Below are 20,732 nucleotides of genomic sequence, written 5' to 3'. Positions count from 1 at the left end.
CAAATAAATTATGGTATTCTCCGAAATGTTTCCTTTCTACATTTATAGGAAAAAAATAGGCTCGTTTTCACATTTAGAAATACATATTTTGTAATCAAACAAAATCATTTTCCGATGAGTCCGATATTTTCTTGCAACTTATAAAATAGTTCCGGCTTCAAAATGCGTTAAGCACTAGTAGATCGCCGCAGGCTGTCAGCTTTCTTTTTGTATACGGCTTAAGAAATGTAATATTATTTTTTAAGTATTCAGTTTCAAACTATTATGAGAGTCTCCATCTGTTTGTCCGCGAGTCGATAAGGTCCGGCGTGTTGTCATAGCCGCAGTGCACTTGGGCGATAGCGCTATCTTGTCCGGGTCACAGACTCGACCGCACAAATCGCACCTTTCCCCTAAATGACATTTTTTATACAATATTTTTTTTTATTTACACTTCATTGTACACCATAGATAATAACTATAAAAAAAACAATCTATATAGAGGTTCAATAGGCGGTTTTATCGATCGAGGCGATCTCTACCAGACAACCTTTGCATGGAGATGAGAGACTTGAAGGAGGGGGCATTTTAGGGTGTGCATATATACAAATATATACGTTACTATACACACATTCATATGCACACAACAAACTTATATAAATATTTATTCATATATTCACAATATCCTATTTTAAAGGTCAAGGAAGAAGCAATATTTCATATAAGAAAGCTACGGAATATGTCGATAATAAGTTATACGATGCATCCATATCAGTTTAGTCTTATACAGATTTCAAAGCTAAATATATAAAACACTTGCACTCTCCTGTTAACTTCGCGTGGTATAAACTCTCTTTTATGTACTTAATTTTGTAAAATCCGTTCTTATTTATTTTTATATATAATATTCTTTATTGTACACGTTAGGATACATTTAAATAGCTTCATAATAATAAACAAAAAAGTACAACGGGCAGTCTTATCACACGAGGTAATCTCTTACAGACTACCATAGTATGGAAACAGTAGAAGTATAAATAATGGGTAGTTAACGTGTACAAAACATACATATATACAAACATACAAACACATGTATATAAAATATATATTTGTAATAAATAAGGTGTATTACATGGTATAATACATATAAATATAGAACAATTATAAATAAAAACATCAAACTGATTTGAATCACACTTGCGTCAGAAAGAATAAAGAAACAGAAGAATAAAAAGAAATGAAGTAACAGATAAATAACCATAGGTCTGGTAATAAGTTCTTAACTATTTTATTAGAAATAGGTAGTGACAAAATATTTAACAAAAAAATTATATTTTTAACAACAAAAAAAATATACAGGCTAAGAAACTGTTGTCCAGGGCTTAGTGAATGGGTCAATATCCAAATATCGCCCAACACTGCGATGGAAGGTATACAGGGGATATGTTCTAAATCTATGCGTGCATATCGCCTCGGAGTTGCCAGTAGACTATTGGGAAGGTTGCGTAGTGGCTCTATGTAATTTATTTCCTACGATTAGCTATCCTATCACTAGATTTCGGGTTGACGTTGATTTATGGGACATTGTATACTAAACACTATTAATAAAGAATTAGGTTTAGAAACCGATTGGTAGACCAGTGATATCAACAGAAGAATTTTATTATCATTCTAATGGGCGCCTTCTGAATGTAGTCACAGTCGTCATTGTCATTTCACACGTAAAACATCCTCTGCTTGATATAGCTTGACATAGATTTTCTTTAGACAAAGTCGTCTGTCCATCTTATGGATGGACGTCCCACACTGTGATTGCCGGTCTAACCTTAAAGCCACAGCGATTATAATACAATTCATGAAACCATACATACATACCCACGTGCTAAAACTAGTATCGAAAACATGTTATACAATTGTTATCGATAAGCAAAAATGCTTGAAGCATATGCAGCGCTATCACGACGGAACGAGGCGCATCTGGGGTACATAACGGTCGATACGTTGAGACACGCACCGACATACGCACGCGATTCACTAATAATTCCTCAATAAACGGACTTTTTTTGTAAAAAAAAATATTCACAAGCGTTCGATTTGTCTTATGTTCATAACAACTACACGGTAATACTATAGTGAAATATGTCTCTTACTTCGGCTCTCACAATCGCTCAACAAGCCAGGGAGATGGCTTTTTTACGAGAAAAATCCACTAATAGTCTCTCAATAAAATGCCTTTTTTATACAGTGTTTAATTAATGTCATGTTTATGATCTTTTACACTCTAATTGCAGAGAAATGTGGTCACTCTGGGCTTTATGAATAAGCTCTTCGCTATTTTCTATAGGTACAGAACGCTGTTAGCCTTTCTGTCTTTTACAGATTATTCAGACCCTGGGATAGCGGAGCCAAAACTCGCGAGTTAGATGTACATAAATCTGTGTGTTCAGATGTCACGACATCTGAACACACAGATTTATGTACAGGGCGTGCCCTACTCATTGTATTGACTAATTAAAACAAATACGGAATTTTACAAAGCGGTCATTCGATACATTCGCGATAAATATAAGAGTAATAAAAATAGAATTATATTTGAATATTAGGAAAATAAAATAAAAACTATAAGCAGTCTGATAAACTGTAAAATGATTTCAAACAGCATAAATAATTATAAATTAAGTAAAGAAATGTAAAACTCTTTTATATTTGAGAAACGAGGCAAAGGAAGTGAGGCGATGTATGAAAGGTAATTAGAATGGAAAAGAAAGATAGATAAAACTGTACAATAAAAGAAGAAGAAAGATATAGTACGTGAAGAATGTTAGACGAGTATGGAAATAAAAAAGAAAAGAAGGTGAAAAAATTATTGAATAATAAAAACGAGAAGTTCCCAATAGCGATCAGTGCGTTAATTTAAAAAAAAAAAACAAAAAGTCAACTTCGTATACCTTTCTCGTGGTTCCGTAACATGAGTAACAACTTTGTAATATCTTAGAGTTATCATTTAACAAAGCTAAAAATTAAGCTAAGAAAAATAAACTACTTAATAATATTGTAATAAAGACTTAAGTGAAAAATATCACAAAAAAAATATTGATAATTTTCAATATTAAGTTGAAAGATGCCATTGTAGAGCAGCTAGCAAGGCATAAATTACAGATAAATGAAAAAAATGATTAGAAAAGTAGTAAAAGGACTTTTCCTAACCCCAAAATTAATTAAAACATTCCCAGCTGTCAAAGTTTTTTTTTACCAAAAATAATGGTGTTACCATTACAATAAAAGTCGTTGTGCGACATTAAAAATAGATTCTAGAATTTAATAATTTTTAAGTAAGCAAACAAAAAAGGTGTGTACATATTATCTTAGGTATGAATTCAAATTGAATAATGTTGATAATATAAAGTTTGTCGTGTCGGCTGGTTATAAAATAAAAATGCGTAAGCCTGTATGTAGACTTTGTCAGACACGCGGCAGACGCCTGACAATTTGTCCGTATTTTTACATTATTAACTGATAACATATATCCGGGGAGTGCAAACAAATTAATTACATTACGCAATTGATGCTACCCATTTCGTATATGCCTAAATTGATAGAACTTATTTTATACTGCTTTGGTTTTGAAACAACTTTTTGACGGAAATTTTTTTTGCATTAAATATTATTTTTAATGGCCTCGGTTTTTGGGGACCACTCATCACCCCTACATGTGAAATAGTGGCTTTGTTTATAAGGGTAAATGATTTTTCCAGTTTTTATTTTTATTTTATTTTTTTATTCGTGCTTTATATTTTCTTTTAAAATCCGTCACACGCATTAATTATTTGGGATCGTCCTGTTCATAAACAAGTTTCCAAATGATGGGCAGCAGCGTCGTCTGCGTAGCATAATACCACACTACAATCTCCAATGCATGGTGATTATGATAGATCCCCCTATATATATATATATCTTTGAATCAGGCCTCTGCTTCGCTTTGCAGCGTCTATGGGGTGAAAGTCAACGATTACGATATAATATATATAAAGTATATTTATATATATACAGGGTGGTTATTATAGCCTTTAAATGGATGAATGAATAATTCATTTGTAAAATAAAAAGTAAACCAGCTTTTACCTATATTTTCAAACATCCTGTACAAAGGAAGTCTAAAATTTGTTAGGATCGTCTGCACTGTGCCTGTATGTGGTTTCCAATCCTTAAGGCTTTAGTGGCCATATCCTTGCCACTTCAATTAGTCAAACTATTAATAAGTATTTAATGGAATCAGGCGTTATCTTGCGGAAGTCCATCCTAAGTAAGAAAAGGACCAATATTTGGCAACTTCCGCACATGCAGTGGTAGTCGTGCAACAAACGGAGCATCTTCAGGAGTTATGTTACACCGCTATTAGTGCCAAACACAGAATTTTTGACTCTGTGGTTCTCTCGACTCCTGAAGATGCCCCGTGGAGGGGTGAAACACGTGTTGAGTGATTTGACGGTGGCAGTTGTGTAATTCGCATGGTTTGCCGCATACGCATCTATCAGCGGGCTGGCGGGCGGTGCACTTTGTTGCACGACTACCTCCTGTGCTTTTCTTACTTACCAATAAATAGCTACTGCAATAAATATATCGGGCAGATAACAATTAAACAAAAAAGCTAATACAGATTGATCGGCGACACCTTTCCGCACATAGCCTGTTTTGTTGATTACACCTCCGTGATACGCTTGTGTCATAGCAGCGAAAACATTATGATAGATAATAATTAATACAATTCTATAATTTACATATCATCCACCACAAAATTCTATACAATCTAATCGATTTTTTACGATTATCGATTATTGTTTATCGATGTTAAAAGACTTGACCTCATTCCGAGGCAGTGGGTGCGTCTATCTATATTTAGTACCTTTCGAAATGGGCAAATAGGACTCGGACAGGATTTGTCTGACGTCTTTACGGTCGGCTTACGTCATTATAATACGATTTATTGTGTAACAAATAGACAAAGAATAGTACAACGCATTTAGGAATAGATAACCCTAGTAGTAAAGAGAAGTTGTCTATCCTAATCGAAACTCATGATGAGATAAGTCAACAACATAGTTTTTTTTTATTTGGTCCCTGCTATTGGGGGCCTCTCGTAACCCCTATCTTTTGTGGGACAGAGACTTTTTGGGCAAATTTATTTAATTTTTCGCAGAATTTTTTATTATTTTCTTTTTTTTCTTTCATACTTCACATTGTCTTTTGGTCTATTCTTTCATTCCACAATTCTACTGTCTTTCCCTTTTGCTCTGTATCACCTCAACAACATAGTTGTTCCATACGCAATGCTTTTAAGAAATACTTTTCTTGACAAAATTGCATGTATATCATGAAAGGCTTCCGCAGTTGCGGGGCATATGAGTGACTTTTTTCTGAACCGGATTATCGCTGCTGCTTAAATGGCATTTAAATATTCCGCGGGTTTTATTTGGTAGTGCGCAGATACGTGTAGCCTCTTTTAATGCAGCGATTTTAAGGGCTCCAGGGATATACCACGCTACCCTTGACAGACAGGTTGACGATCGGTATTATGGTATTCAGCTGGCAACTTTTTTGTGACCAGTGGCAATCCTATATATACCAGGAATTGAACCCGCGACCCATGATCGCAAGCCTCAGTTTTCTACAGCTAGACCTTAAATGTTTACTTTATTTATTTACGCCTCAGATAATAGAACTGATGTCACTTAAAATATATGTACACAATATAAACCTTATTTATTTTTAAGATATCCTTACTTGAAAATTTTTCCTAAGAGCGTAGACGATGAACAGACATAGATTGCACCGTATCTGAGTGAATTGATTTTGGAACGCAAACAACATTTCGTGAACGTTTTATTTACAAAGACCTGAAAAGTGATACTATATCTATATATATACACTTATGTACTGACTCATCGCGATATCTTTATAACCATAAGGAATTTTTTATAACTCCTCATTTTTGGGGCCTCTTGTACCCCTATTATATTGACGACAGGAGACTCTATTAATTTTAATTTTTTTCAGTTTGATTTTTCCTATCACTCTCCTCTTCCGTTCTTCGTAATCTCTATTATTCTTCCTTCTTGCTTTCTTCACACTTTCTTTTATTCTCTTAACTATTTTTTATATTCCATTCACACCTCGCTTCTCTTATGCCACACTCTTTCACAATGTACTTTCAATTTTGATTTTTTTGGTAGAGAATGAGTAGGACAATAGAGGAATAAATGAAAGATCTTAAGAATGACAAAAGAGGAGTGTGGAAATAACATTTTGAAAAATTGTGTTTGTCAATAATATCCCTGCTTAAACATGGCAGGGGAGCATGCGAAAACAAAAAGAAACAAAGCAAATCTATGTTACGAAGAAGTGATATCTAGGTGTAACAGATTAATATCTCACAATATATAAATATTCAATTTATTCCGAGGTAGAATCAAAACTGAATATAAAAGGTCTATCACCTCGGTGAAATTTCAAAAGGGGTGATAAAAAAAAATTATTTTCAAAAAAAGTCATCAATGTATATTCTATGTATTATTGTTACTGTTATAAACAGGTTAGATTTATTTGATGCAAATAATTAAGAATATTATAAGTATGTTATTACTGTTGATCTTTGCACTAAGCTAGTAGACCAGTTTCGCAGAGATCAAGATGCTATTTCACACTATACAACCTTCTGTATGATTATGATCTGTTAACAGCTAACATCGGACATTTTTTAAATCGCTTGGCTTATAAAGTAGCATTGGAAAGATGATTTAAAATTAGTTATGTAGGTAGAAGAAGTAAGAAAGGACCAATATTTAGCCACTTCCGCACTGCCACCGCCAAATCACTTACAGTTGTGTGATTCGCATTGTTTGCCGCATACGCATTTATCAGCGGACTGGCGGGCGGTGCACTTTGTTGCACGACTACCACTGTACGAGTATGTGCGGAAGTGGCTAAATATTGATCCTTTTCTTACTTAGGATGGACTTCCGCAAGGTAACGCCTGATTCCATTAAAAATAAGTAGGAAGAAGAGTCTGCTCGATGTAGATAAACGCTAATGCAATGTACGGAGGCCTCTATAAACCTTTTACGTGAGTCGTCAGCCCTGAGAACCGTAGATAGTTTACCGTTTATCTACAATACTATCGATCCGGCTCCCGTGCAATGATTCCTTTGATTGCCGAAAGTAGTCCCATTCATGTTTGTACTACGTAATAATGCAAAATGATTTCTCTATTGTCTTTTAAATGTAATAGAACTTTAGGAGTCAAGAGGTTCAGAGAACCTCTCATTGAAATAAGTCTGTGTAAACTGTATGATTGTTCCGTACATAAAAATATTATGTAATGCCTGTATTAATAGAATTATAATACTATTTATACATCTTAGAGCATAATATAGTCTTTACACCAGACATTTGTAACAGCGGTGCACTTTAGGCTTTATTCGAAGTCTTACTTTAAACTTAAAGCCGTCATCGGTCGGGATTCGCGTGATTTGGTAGATAACATATCTATCAGCTACGAAGTTAAATCGGTATACTTAAAATACAGGACTGACGCCTTACACAATTATATTAGTTTGACCTCATCCTTACATACAAAGTCCAAGCGCGCCAACTCACGCGACCACTGGCATGTTTTTACACGTGATTCTGTTTTGACAGCCTATGATATCTCAGCAGATAAGTGCGTAGATGTCTAGCGATATCAATACACGTGTGTGATTATATTGTAAGAAATTTTTGTGTGGAATTAATCAATATAAACTTTTTAATGCTATAATGACGACAGGAAGAATATATATATCGTGATAAAACACCTATTCATTACTACAATGAACGCAAGATACTAGATATTGCAAATAAAGTTTAATTGTTTGTACCCTTAACTTTTATAAGAGTGAATCTATAGCTAATTTGCTGTAAATTGAAGTATGGTACACCCAATACAAAAATTAATAGTTTCAGATATAGTTAAAAACAAGGATAATAAAATAAGAAAAAGGTATCGTCAAATTCGTATTACTACGTATTAAAATTAATTATTGTTTACTAAAAGTACTTTAAAGACTTTGTACTGTTACAAGTCATTGGCTAAGTTGATAAATGAGCTAAATATTTACCATTTTGAAGGTTTTACTTTACCTTGTTTATTTAGGGAAAAAAAAGGTAACTTCACCTATCTCCGCTATTTTTAGCCAGAAAGTTCTGGAAAAAATTGACAAGGTGTATTGAAATTGAAATTGAGATTGCAAATATTTAAAAACACGCTAAAAATTATAACGGCAATTGTCATTTTATGGATGAAAGCGGCAATATGTTAAACAGCTTGACAGTGAAAGTTCACATTGCAGCTTATTTAGTTAAACAATAAACAGTGGAAATTTTTCCTGTGTTGCTTGCTTATCTGTGAAGTAAATACTCTAATAAACAGAGTCCCGGAATCGCCGTTGCGTTGTTGGCAGACGGTCAAAGTCCACCCCGGCCAGACACGCCGTCCTACATCTCATGTTAAGCGGTGACCACACGATCTGAACTTTGAAAACTCTTCACATTTAAGATGATTGATGTAAAGGCATTTATTCATGGATATAAACTTCATGGTCACAATATTTAGACCCTTATAATTTTTATATACACAAAATATTAGGTATGTACAGTGGTAAAAGGTATTAGGAGTGGTAGCCCATAAACAAGGACTGAGACATGTGGTCGTAGTTCGCGTGTTCGATTCCCGGGATACAATCTTATATAATTCACACTTTGTGCATTAATTATATATGATTACCACTACTAACAAGCGATTTAGAAATACTGACGATTTCTGTTATTTTCTCCAAAATTAAAGAACATTTCAAATTAGTAAAATAATAATAAATATCAGTGTTTTTTCTAGATTTACGAACATAAACGATATATAGCACAGATTATATAGCATATATGAACCATGAACTAAATATAGATTATATTTTGTCTTAATTTTTAAATTTTAATGGTCTATGTATACATTGAGCGGTCAAATTGAGTTTCTTTACAATTGCGGTCGATGGTGATAAAGTTGAAGACATAGTTCAGGGTCGAAGTTTCTAGAACTTTAGCGATACAACGCAAATTCTGTGTCATTCTACAATCGTACAGCAGGTTAGTACTGAAGGACAAGTATTTGGTAGTATATATTTCTTTTTTAAAACCAATCATAAGATACTACTTTTATTTTATTTGATTAGCAAGTTGAAGTAGTTAAACTGGACCTGCAACTTCAGCGAAGGAAGTTCACCCACTAGGTGGTCAGATGAATTTATCATGGTTGTAAATTATTGAATCGGTGTTATTGAAAATATATGAAACCCATTGTCCAGCAGAGGACGTTATACAGCTGAGATGATGATGGTGATCTTATTATTATTTCAAATATCAAAAGTATTTTCTCACATCTTATCACACCTGGCACACCATTAAAATATAGTCCGTAACGAGATCTGCCCATGTGACGACTCCACAGTACAGACTTCTCATCACTTACTCAGACACTGCTCCCGATTCGAATTCAAAAGACGTAACCACGTGACCTTATGTGAAAACCTTAATATACCTCCGTACAACTTACCGGACCTTCTCAAGAAAAAATCAACAGCAGAATCTTTTGATGAGTTGGCCCGGCACATTGCACCTTAAGGCATTTAACGGTCTGTAGCGCTAGGGCAGCGGCTTGAAATAATAAAATCTTCTAAATTGTATTGTTAATCTGTATAAATTTTAGCTGTATCTATCCATAAGAGAAAATTGTATAAGAAAAATTGTAAATAAATATAAAACGCCGTCGTGACTCGCAGCTGGGAGAAGAAAGATCCTTATCAAATAGCGGCAACCCTCTCTCAACTGTCTGCTCTTGGTAAAAGCGAAAAAAAATATTGTAAAAAAAACAGCGATACAAATTAAAACTAATAAAAAAAGTCTGTATGATTTTCCAAAATAAAGTTAGGTTTGAAATATTTCATTTTGAAGACCTTGTGGGTATCAAGTCCATCGTGTTAGCCCAGCGGTGTGCTTGAGGGTAACGACCCTTATAGCAGGCCTAAGTAGCTTCTTGCAATGCATTGGCGTTTACCTTCACCGACCATACTTCTCTTTCTCTCAAATGATTCTATTAATACTGTTTTGGGAGGCCGTTCCAGAAACTTCGCTTTTGACAGGCTTAAATATTTCAACTACTTAATAAAAAGATTTCGCTGTTATCCCCCTAGCTTCTACGTCGCATTCATTTTACTTTGAAACAATTCTTAGTTTTTTAGTAGTACATGTTGATCATTGTTGGGTAGTCTTTGAGTATATTTGGTTTCCAACAGTAAGTTCTGTTTGTACTACACGTTATTGAAAATAAAAATAAGTCAGATTCAGAATATATTACTGCAATATTCTAAGGGATTCTTTATTTTTTCTCTCACATTCTAATGTATCGAATTTCGTCCCACTCGGACATCCTCGGTTTGCAAAATGCGCTATGAGAGACTACCAGCCTAATTGCACTTTGACTTCCTGGCTGAAGCTGAAATAAATAACGTATGGAAATAATGAAAAGTTGTTAAGTGGTTTAAGATGAGCGCACATAATGGTTTAAATTATGTTTTCTTACTTAGTGATTGTTTTTATTTATTTAATTATTACATACAAAAATTTCTTTGTCAATTTGGTAACCTTTACTTTTTTATTCGTATTTTTTATAACCATTTAAAGTTGTTTTGTTTCTGAATAAATTGCGTTTTTTCATCTTGTTTTTTTTTTAAATACAATGACAAAGGGAGGTCAGCAAGTTCCAAAAATAATTCACTATCATTTAGTAAAAAAACTGAGAGTGCCCACCAAAAAAAAGTGACAAAAAGCCATTATTATATTCATAAATTAATAATAGCATGATACATAATTAGTGACTTAAATTCACAAAAGGACTGCTGTGAGTTTTACGCTTTCTCTTTTGATGAAGATGTCTGCTGAGGAGGAGTTTTCGCGGGTATGAGGTTGTATTTTGTTTTCTTTTTGCTGTGTCGAAATTAATTCCGAAAAGAGGTTTTTCGTGGACATCTCTGAAGTACCTTAGCAACTCTAGAATACTTTGTTATTCTCTCAAAGTTCGCTTGTGGGTTTAATTAAACATAACTTACCGTTAAGAATACAGTATTTGGTCAATTAAATAAAAAAGTTACATAATTCTAATTATAAATTAGTGAAGCGGATACCGGTCGATGTCAGTCCGGGTTACGTACTCTCAGATAGTGCGTGCCAATTAGCTGGCTGTAGACTAATTAGTGATTTTTACCGCCCTTGTCTCGATTGACACGCAACGGAATAGTTCACGTTTATCTCAGGTCCGTCTGGTGGGACGGTGACCACACACCCTTCAGTATAGTGGACTAATCATGAAGAAAGATGTACTAAGCTATAGAAATAATTGTCTGTTCATCGTTTTTTTCTCCCTCTGACGTTTTAGCTCTTACGATATTCCTATAACTTTTAATTCTATCTTATGTACAGGGGTATATAGCTCATTTGTTGTCAATTAATATATGGTATTCTATACAAAAAATCAATTGTTACAAAATTCGGATTATTACATATAGTACATACTATACGTACATATAGACTTTGTACTTGTAATGATTACAATGTCGCATTCCCATGCAAAAATTAATGTAATATATTTCAATGTGATTACTACCTAAGCGGTGATTAGAATTGGCATAAAAGCTTTATAGCTTTTTGCTGATACAAGAGCTATACATACATCTCTTTATTACAGCTATATCCAATCACCTTATTTGTCTATATATATCTTAGATAAATCGCTAAATGTGTGGCTAAGTGCGAAACTCTAAAATAAATTCTACCAATTTGTCTGTTGCTTATAATTTTTTATAAAGTTAAATTAAAGTAGTTAAATAAGGTTAAGTGAGAGGAGAGAAAAATGAAAAAAAAAATTAAAGAAAATGCACGATTTTTCACACTTCCACGCCCTCGCGAATCCGTCTGATGGAAGAAAACTTTTTCCTTTTCTTCCCAAATATAGGCGCCGAATCTAACGGACCAAAATTCTCTATCTTTTCGCTTAACGAAAGTAAGTAAATCTATCGATTCCTTCAGCCTGAGACCAAGTGGTAATTTTGTACATGAAATGTAATAGTTTATTAAAAATAGATTGTTGCTATTAAAGTATGTGTATAATACTTTGTAATACATCATATAAAAAAATGAAAGATTAAAAGACTCCTGGCGTATGAATGTAGAGTTTTTCAATGGTTAGTACAAAAAAGTGACCGAGAGAGTCAAAACTCAAAACTCAAAAGTAAACCTCTTCTTAGTTTACTTAGCGTATCTGATTTTTGACAATCATATTTATACCGTACATAAACCACCCAATGTAAGCTATATAAGTTACTCATCGGGATTAAAAGGTGGGAACCAGTTCAGAAGGGACCCACAAACACACCTTACCTTAGCTTTTCCAGTTTTTTTTTAATTTACCCTAAAAACGGTTCCTGAGAATTGTAACTATTTTGTAACAATCTTTAACGAAAGAATAGAAATGTATATTACATTTTAAAAGTCAAGTCTTCTTGAAACATACTTTATGTTTACTGTCACATTATCCATGTTCACAGACGGTTACGGAACATCGAGATGTACTCGTAAAGAGGTTTTACTTAACATTTGAAAAGTACATATATCATCCATTTGTTCCGTATAACTCATACCTTTATTATTTACACAGACTCGTGTCCCATGTAACGTTACGACTAATATTTGCTAAATCGAAGTAATAATAAGTAATGAAGTTGAGAGAATAGTATTTTAACTTCTCTCTCTTTGCTCTCTGGGATACCTTGAAGCTTCTTATAAAGTAATCCATCGCAAGTGACCTCGTCTCGAATCTGTATGTCATCACTGGCAACACACACTGGCCAAAGACCTTCACCTACAGACATTGAGGTACATCTATTTTGATTTAACACCATATTAATAAAAGAGAAACTTGCTTTGAAACTACCACAATGGATTTGAAAAACTAATTACGTAATGTTCAGTTCGAAGAGAATCTTTGAAAATTACCGTAATGAATTTGAATTACGTTCGTTTTTATAATTAAGAAAGTGATTTATTTACTTAATGGTTTGAAGTAAGTTACCGATTTCGTATACAAAATGCCTTTGCTATTTATTTTAATATCTAATTTATCCATTACTAAATTTCGTATATATATTTCTCTTTTCTTTTACAGCGTTGAGCTTATTCATTGTTGTTTAAAATTAAAAAAAATAGCTCTGGTAGAGAAACACTAATTGTAACCATTTAAAATAAAAATGTTTTTTTTTGAATCTGACGTTTCGCAATTAGTTCTCAAATTTTAAATGTTTAAAAAATGTGTAATAAGAGAATTAAACACGCTTTTACGGTTAAAAATGACGTGTAAAGGACATGCAATTGTAATTACCTAGCATGGATATCAGACACGTTGGTGAAGTTTTTTTTTTTATGATTGCGGTTTAAATTTGGAATATTTTAAATTTACAGCATTCCTAGAATGAACGTTAAACACAGAATTTTAAAGTTAGTCATTCTTAAGCAATTGTTTTTTATTTTATTATTAAAGTATCGTTTTAATTTATTTTACTTTTTAGTAAAAACTCAATAAAAAGGTAAGACAAAGGAGATTGTTGTGTAATTTATTTTGCATATTAAATGTTCCATATTTTTGTTATTAACATATTAATCTTATCAGGTAAAGTGATCTCTCTCTTCGGGACATAATGCCATGCTACCATGGTGCCTTGGAGTGGGTTGTTCTTGAGATTTCATATACATAGCTTATGTTGAAGTTGCAGTGATAGCAGGCAGGCTTCATAGCGCGCAGAAGAGAGCCTTAAGGTTCTGAAGTGAAGACTTCAACCACAAGGCCGAAAGACGACTTTATTTAGATCGTCGGAAGACTCGTGTGCCGGCTGCTTTCCAACGGTTCAACTTATTATCTATGGGGAGGCCTATATCCAATAGTGGATACCGACGATCTACGGTTGAAATAATAAATAATTATGGTGGTCAATTGACATTTCCGGGCATATTTATGTAACTAATTTGCAGAGATTTAGTTTCAGGTTCTGGAATTTAAAAATCGGAGATATATTAGAATTATAGGACCAATAATAGATATATCCCATAAATGCCCACCCGTGGGGATCCCCTACGGTCACGGGCCATCACGTAGAAAACGCGTGACAGAGTCAATGCCTGCTCGTAAACTCTAGACGAAGATGTTCAATAAATCAACGCGATGTCCTCATGAATTACAGCAACAATATAGATAACGATTTTTTGCAGTTTTCCTATTTGTTTTTATCTTTTTAGGTCATCGCGATAGCTTCGATAAATTTGTCGATGCACAGACCGCCGGATTATCGGATTACACCGATTTGTTGTTGTTTTAAGTGTTTTATTTTACCCACTGCTGGGATTTAAACGTCTATTCTCAAAGGTATAGGTCTTCTTTTGTCACTAGTTTGATCATTACTGTAGTGTGTCCGTTTTGTAACGCTTTGACAGAATAATTAACAAGCTATGTCTATGCCTATCTTATTTTCTGTTTTTCTAAAGGCAGTAACAAAACAAAGTCCAATTATTTATGATTTATTATTGGGTAGATATGAACGTCCGCGTGGTTTTTCATCATCTACTTTGCCTACAACTAATTGTGTTTTTTACAACAAGTACCCAGTGAAAATTGACGAATTTTAAAAATATATATGAATTTTTAGTTCCTGTACATTCCAGTTCCGTCACGATATTGTATTTAACCCTTACTGAGTAATAACGATTTTAATTGATTTAGATGAAGTTTGTCGCCTTTTGAGAATCGCTATTCATAAAAAATCAATTATCATTAATCTTACTTAGAATTTAGTAATAAATTTCGTTCAATATGCAGATACGATAGATTATATCTTGTATAAACACATCAACAAACTTCTTGTATAAACACTGTATAAACACAGAGATTTACATACAGACATTAATTCTTTAATAAATACAACACAGCTTTTTAGGTAAATTGTAAGATGATTTTATATAAAATTTATTTGTATATTTCTTTGATTAAAAAGTTTAGTTAGGCGGCAAAACTCTATCAGCTTATACGACTTCTCACAAAAGAAATCTAACACTGCTTGCTTTAAAAAAAAATAGCGTGAAAATTATAGGAAAAACTATGCACGTATCTAATTGTCATTTTATTTACAGGTGATTACCATACGATATGGACATATTAAAAGCTTAAATAAATTTCAAAGTACATAATAATTAGTCTGATTTGTGTAATATATCATTGGTAAGGAGGAGTCGCGATCATCACCTATACAGGACAAACTTGAAAGAACATATTACATAAAAGGATTCTTATATGTATATAGACATTTAAACAGCCAGTGGGAATACGATTGGGCAAGTGACTTGCATGTACACTGTCCTACTAACCAATATTCCACTAACAATAAACCCCTGTACAAAGGTTTCCATACTAACTTCCAAATGGTTTATGAATAGAAATACAAGCTTACTTTCTCTTTCTTACATGAGTGAGTGAAGAAAGACAGTTATAGTTTTGAAAAAGTAATGAAAATTACCTTAGCTGACTTGCATTTTCATGGACTATAAATATTTCAACTGAAATTTGGGCCAATCAGTTTTGCCTGAGATACAGTAAGCACGTATTCTTAAACAGTCTAATATTTAAAAAAATATATAATGTCTGTTTCATAATAAATTTCGAATTTAAAGGATCAAGACTCAAATCTTTGTAGGATCGTGTTTTATTATTATTCACATCTGATTTATTGCACTATATGAAAAAGAGGTTATAAAATTTACATGCTTTATTTAATATACGATGGAGTACATGACGTCAAATTGAGTCAAAACTAACAGTTAGGATGAAATCCATCATACCTAAGGAGAACAGGAAAGAAATTCAACAAAAAGTTCCAAACGCACGTAGGTTTTAATAATTAAAAAAAAAAACTAAAATGTCAGACTCTATAGAAACTGTTTTCGTTCCCCGATCTAGATTACCAATTAGTAACAACGGTGTTAAATTATGGGAATTACTTGAACCTGATACAGTTGAATCAAATATATCTTCAAATAAAGAACGCGATGAAGATAAAATACAAAAGTGTGAAAATAAAACATTTCACGACAAATCAACAAGTACCAAAAATTTAAATATCGAACTAGAACTAGACAGTGCTACTGTAGAAGGTGCCGTTAAAATAAGTCCAAAAGACGAAGTACTTATGAAATGGAGGGAACGCAAAGCAAGAACTGAACACGAACAAGCAAGGAGAGCTGTTATTAATTCACTGAAAGAAAAATTTAGGGGCATTCAAAGGCAGACAAATTTCGATGCTTTCGAGGATGTTCATAAAGATTATATTCATAAAAGTATTCCAACGATTGTAATAACTGAGGATGTCGAAGACACGTCAAATTTGAATGTAAATCGCGATGTAGCGGTGCAGAGAAATTTGGATCGTGAGGTTGGAGATTTTAGAGTTGAAAATGTAAATTCAATTAATGGGGTGGTCTGTCACGCGAGGAAACTTCAGATGGGGCCAGGTGGTGAGCTGGCACAGTGGAGGCTCGCTCCTCGCGGCAGTAGGGCGGCGGGCGCGGAGGGCGGACTACGCGGGACCGTAACTGAAGTAATGCCGGTAAGTCTGCCACCACTCGAAAGCTGCACCTTTTTTAAAAACAATAAAGTGACAAGATCTGATCGCCTACCTCATTGCTTCTTTTTTTAAATTGACCACAACGTAAAGAATAAGAAAACTATCACATTTATATACAGGTTGATTGACTATAGGTGTAAAAGTTTAAAATGAGTGTATGTACAGTTTATTTGTCAGCAAAAAGTTTTAAAGCTTTCACACCTATTTCTAATCACCCTGTCTAAAGTAAACATTTTGAAATAAAGCACATTGTTTTTCTTCTATGAGAATGCGACAGACTAATAACAGGCAGTACAAAGTCTGTAGGGATAGATACTAAACATATTTTTACATATATTTATTTAAACGCTTTCTTAAATTAAATTCACACGACAACATTTTAACAAGTTTTTATTTCTATCAACAACCTTTTGCCATCCAGTATATAAATTTACAATGCCGGAGCGGTAAAAATCAATGGGTTTTTCTGTAAAACATGTCGACAGAAATGACATTAATTTCTGGACCCCCTTTTATATATATATACATATATAGATGTATATACTTTGAAAGTGTAAATATTATATAAATATATATGTATCTATTTGCCATTTTTCATTTAAAAATTTATTGATTTTTAGATGGGGTGTACTATACATTAATTGACAACAAATCAGCGGTATATTTACGCCTTGAATGCCTTTACATATATAACCAATCCATCTGTATTATGTCAATATGTCACGTTTTGTTCAACACTAGTCTTACCAACGCTTACTGGCCACCTACTATAGCTGGTCAAATTTGGGCTGCTCAAATGGACCCGACTTTGATTTGTGTTTGATTGTTAATATTATAATTAAACATAACAGTATATTGTATTTTTATTATTGTACATTTAATATTATAAACGCAAAAAATAAGAATTATTGATCCATCGCTCTTTACATTTTTTATATTTTCTAAAAGTTCAAAATAGGTTATTTGACTTGTTATGGTTTGGTTAGTATTTTTGTGTTTAAAGATGAAACTTTAGTATCCCTGGATTTTCAGAAGCTCAGTTATGTTTAATGTTGAAACATCTGGATAAAATATTATAAAATTTTGAACTTTCAACTGTTTACATATTGGGGGGTACTGGAAAGTAATGTCACTTTCTTAAGTTAAATTCACATGACTACATTTTAAACAAGTTCTTATTGCTAATCAACAATATATTCACCGTTCGTTGTCAACAATCTTTTGCCATCTAGCATATATATTTTCAATGCCGGAGCGGTAAAAATCAATTGGTTATATATATATGTCGCCAGAAACGATATTACTTTCCGGTCTACCTAATATATATGTATAAATATAATTGGATGATAGAAATTTAGTTACAATTATTGCGTATGTAGATTCCATTTTAAATTGTAAAATTTTTAATTGTTAATATAATCATTTATAAAGTACAGCACATTATTCATAAAATAGTTCGTCAACTTTATAATGTTGCCAGCATATTCGCGGTCACGCACACATTTGCTAGAGTATTCCGTATATGCATACTATTTTATATTTATGGAATTTTTAATCTGTAGACCATCGCCGTTGCTGTTTAGCAACTATGCTATGAACTAAATGTTTAAAATATGCTATTCATCATGTACTTAGCCCGTTAAAAAGCATATCGTACAGTAAAAGTTTTCGTGTTATATTTGTTGCGCCTTCTTCTTTTTTTGAGTAGATAAACTCCCACTCAAAGGCTTATATCTCCTACAAAGTTCTTCATTATGACCGGTCTTGTGTTGCTGACATCCAGCGACTTTTTGAAACCTTAACATGTTGACTGTCTACCTAGCGGAGGGGTCTACCCATGTCTCATAAACCGCCTTGTGAACCTATGTCTACGACGCATTATTTCGACCCGTAGATGCTCTCTGCAACGCATTGGCCTCCTCCAAAATATCTATGGGGTCGATGTACCATAATCATGCTTGACGATTGGTTAGCAATCGCAGTGTAGTATTATGAAAATCATTTTTAAAAAGGTTTAGTAATAATAAAAATTTTAGGAAAGGGCTTTGAATAAATAAAGGAATTGGTAGTAAAAAAGCGACAATTTGGTGCGAAAGATGACTGTAGACTAACTCAGAAGGGTGGTTGCGATGATGAGAGGCTAGGAAACGCAGAGTGCGCGTAAATGGGAGTGATTCCGGGTCCTCGATCATCTAGAAACTTATTTGAGAGCAGTGGCAATCGAACTCGCAGCCCACGATTGCAAGTCTCAATCGTCCACGGCTGGGCTATCACAGCTCGAATCACATAAAGTAATAGAAGTAAATATGTTATACATACAAAAGGGAGACAGACAGATCTTATTGTACAGTGTATGCGAATAATCTAGAAATGAAAGCGGTTTTCAAAGCAAATATAACTCATATCTTTGGTCAAATTCAACCTGACTTATGCGCCAGTCATAGAAAATATGTTTCACTCAAAGAAACCGTGGCAGACATTTAGGGGAAGTTTTTTCCAAACATAATGGCATCACCAATATTTAGCCACTTCCGCACATGCAGTGGTTGTCCTTTTCTTACTTAGGATGGACTTCCGCAAGGTAACGCCTGATTCCATTAAATAATGGCATCAAAAAGTCTTTTTTAACGCATGAAAGACTTCGACGACATTTTACATACACTTTGTTATATTTTAATAAAAAGGACAAGAATTAGAAGCCCTAAAACGGAGCACTTAGTGAGAAAATGCGTTTTTAAATTTGAGATTACTAAGTATTAAAATAATTTATTGTTTAATACATATTCTTAAAGACTTTATAATGCTAGAAGTGACTGTCCTGGTTCATTCCTCTAGAAAGATAAATTATTATAATATTATATAAGTGCGATAACTTTATACAGGATGATTGGGAATAAGCGTCAAACGCTTTAAATGTTTCTATAAACTTATAAACTGCACATTTACCGCTTTAAAGCTTTTATATCATTTTTTATCATAACCAATCATATACATCCTGTATATGGATCAAAATTATAACAGTTGAACGGATTCGTAATACAAATAAATTTAAATATGGCGTACGTGACCGCAAGAGCGTACGGTTATAGGACTTTCGAAATTCAAACGCAATTAGTTAATTGTTTATTTACTCATTATCTGTTCAGACAATTTATATTAAGGAAATCATATCTACTGTCACAGCCAATGCCTATAAGTAACCACGTCTGTATAATAAAAATGGATCCTTATTTCTCCAAATCACACCATACGTAAGAAACGGTTTTAATGATTTCCGTAAATTATACTTTTTATAGACATTTACAGAAAAAAAAACAAAATTGCGCAGATATTAAAAAAAAAAATAATCTATTGACCACAAAATGATGGTTATCAAATTAAATAATTTATTTCACATTTAATAAATGAATAACAATAAATAAAATGAACACTCCAAAATATAAATCACAGTTATTTTTTTCTATTGGAATGTGACTGGCCGATAACTTTTGACATTACAAAGTCAATCGGTACGGCTAGTCGCCAATATACATTTTTTAAAGTGTAGTTACATACATTTACAATCAATAGAAAAATAAGGGATTATATTATAATATTCCATTTTGAAATTGATATCATTGACCAATAAAATATTATGTGTTTTCTAGAATAAATTTTTATTATACATTACGATTTTTTTTTAAACTTTAATATAGATTTTTACTATGTGAAACCTTAAGTATGAAATTAAGTTTTACTTTATTATCGTTATAAAACCAGCAGAAAGTTTAGTGCAGAATAATTGCACATTATAGCTAAGCAACAAATGATATCTATTTCTTAAACTTCCCTTTGCGAAATAATCTGTCTGCAATACTATACAAACATCCGATATCCCACCTAAGAAACACAACAACATGACAGACATTGAATGGTCATAGCGTCAGTTCCGGGTCCAGGGAAATCGCTGTTCAC

General features: G+C 33.1%; 1 protein-coding gene across 1 annotated transcript in view; it reads left to right on the top strand.

Moving 5' to 3' along the window:
• The first annotated feature begins 16,073 nt into the window (after positions 1-16,073).
• Positions 16,074-20,732, top strand: part of Root (ciliary rootlet coiled-coil, rootletin) — a 56,138-nt gene continuing 51,479 nt past the window's right edge. The window contains exon 1 of the mRNA XM_068770000.1: positions 16,074-16,760. Within this exon, the coding sequence (XP_068626101.1) occupies positions 16,074-16,760 (687 nt within the window). The remainder of the gene's footprint in view (positions 16,761-20,732) is intronic.

This window comes from Battus philenor, unplaced genomic scaffold (genome assembly GCF_028537555.1).
Source record: "Battus philenor isolate CCGP_79_NKW_IND1 unplaced genomic scaffold, ilBatPhil1.0.hap1 SCAF_10, whole genome shotgun sequence".
Lineage (NCBI taxonomy): Eukaryota > Metazoa > Arthropoda > Insecta > Lepidoptera > Papilionidae > Battus > Battus philenor.
Note: the sequence above shows the minus strand (reverse complement) of the source record. Positions and strands in the feature narration are given on the sequence as shown.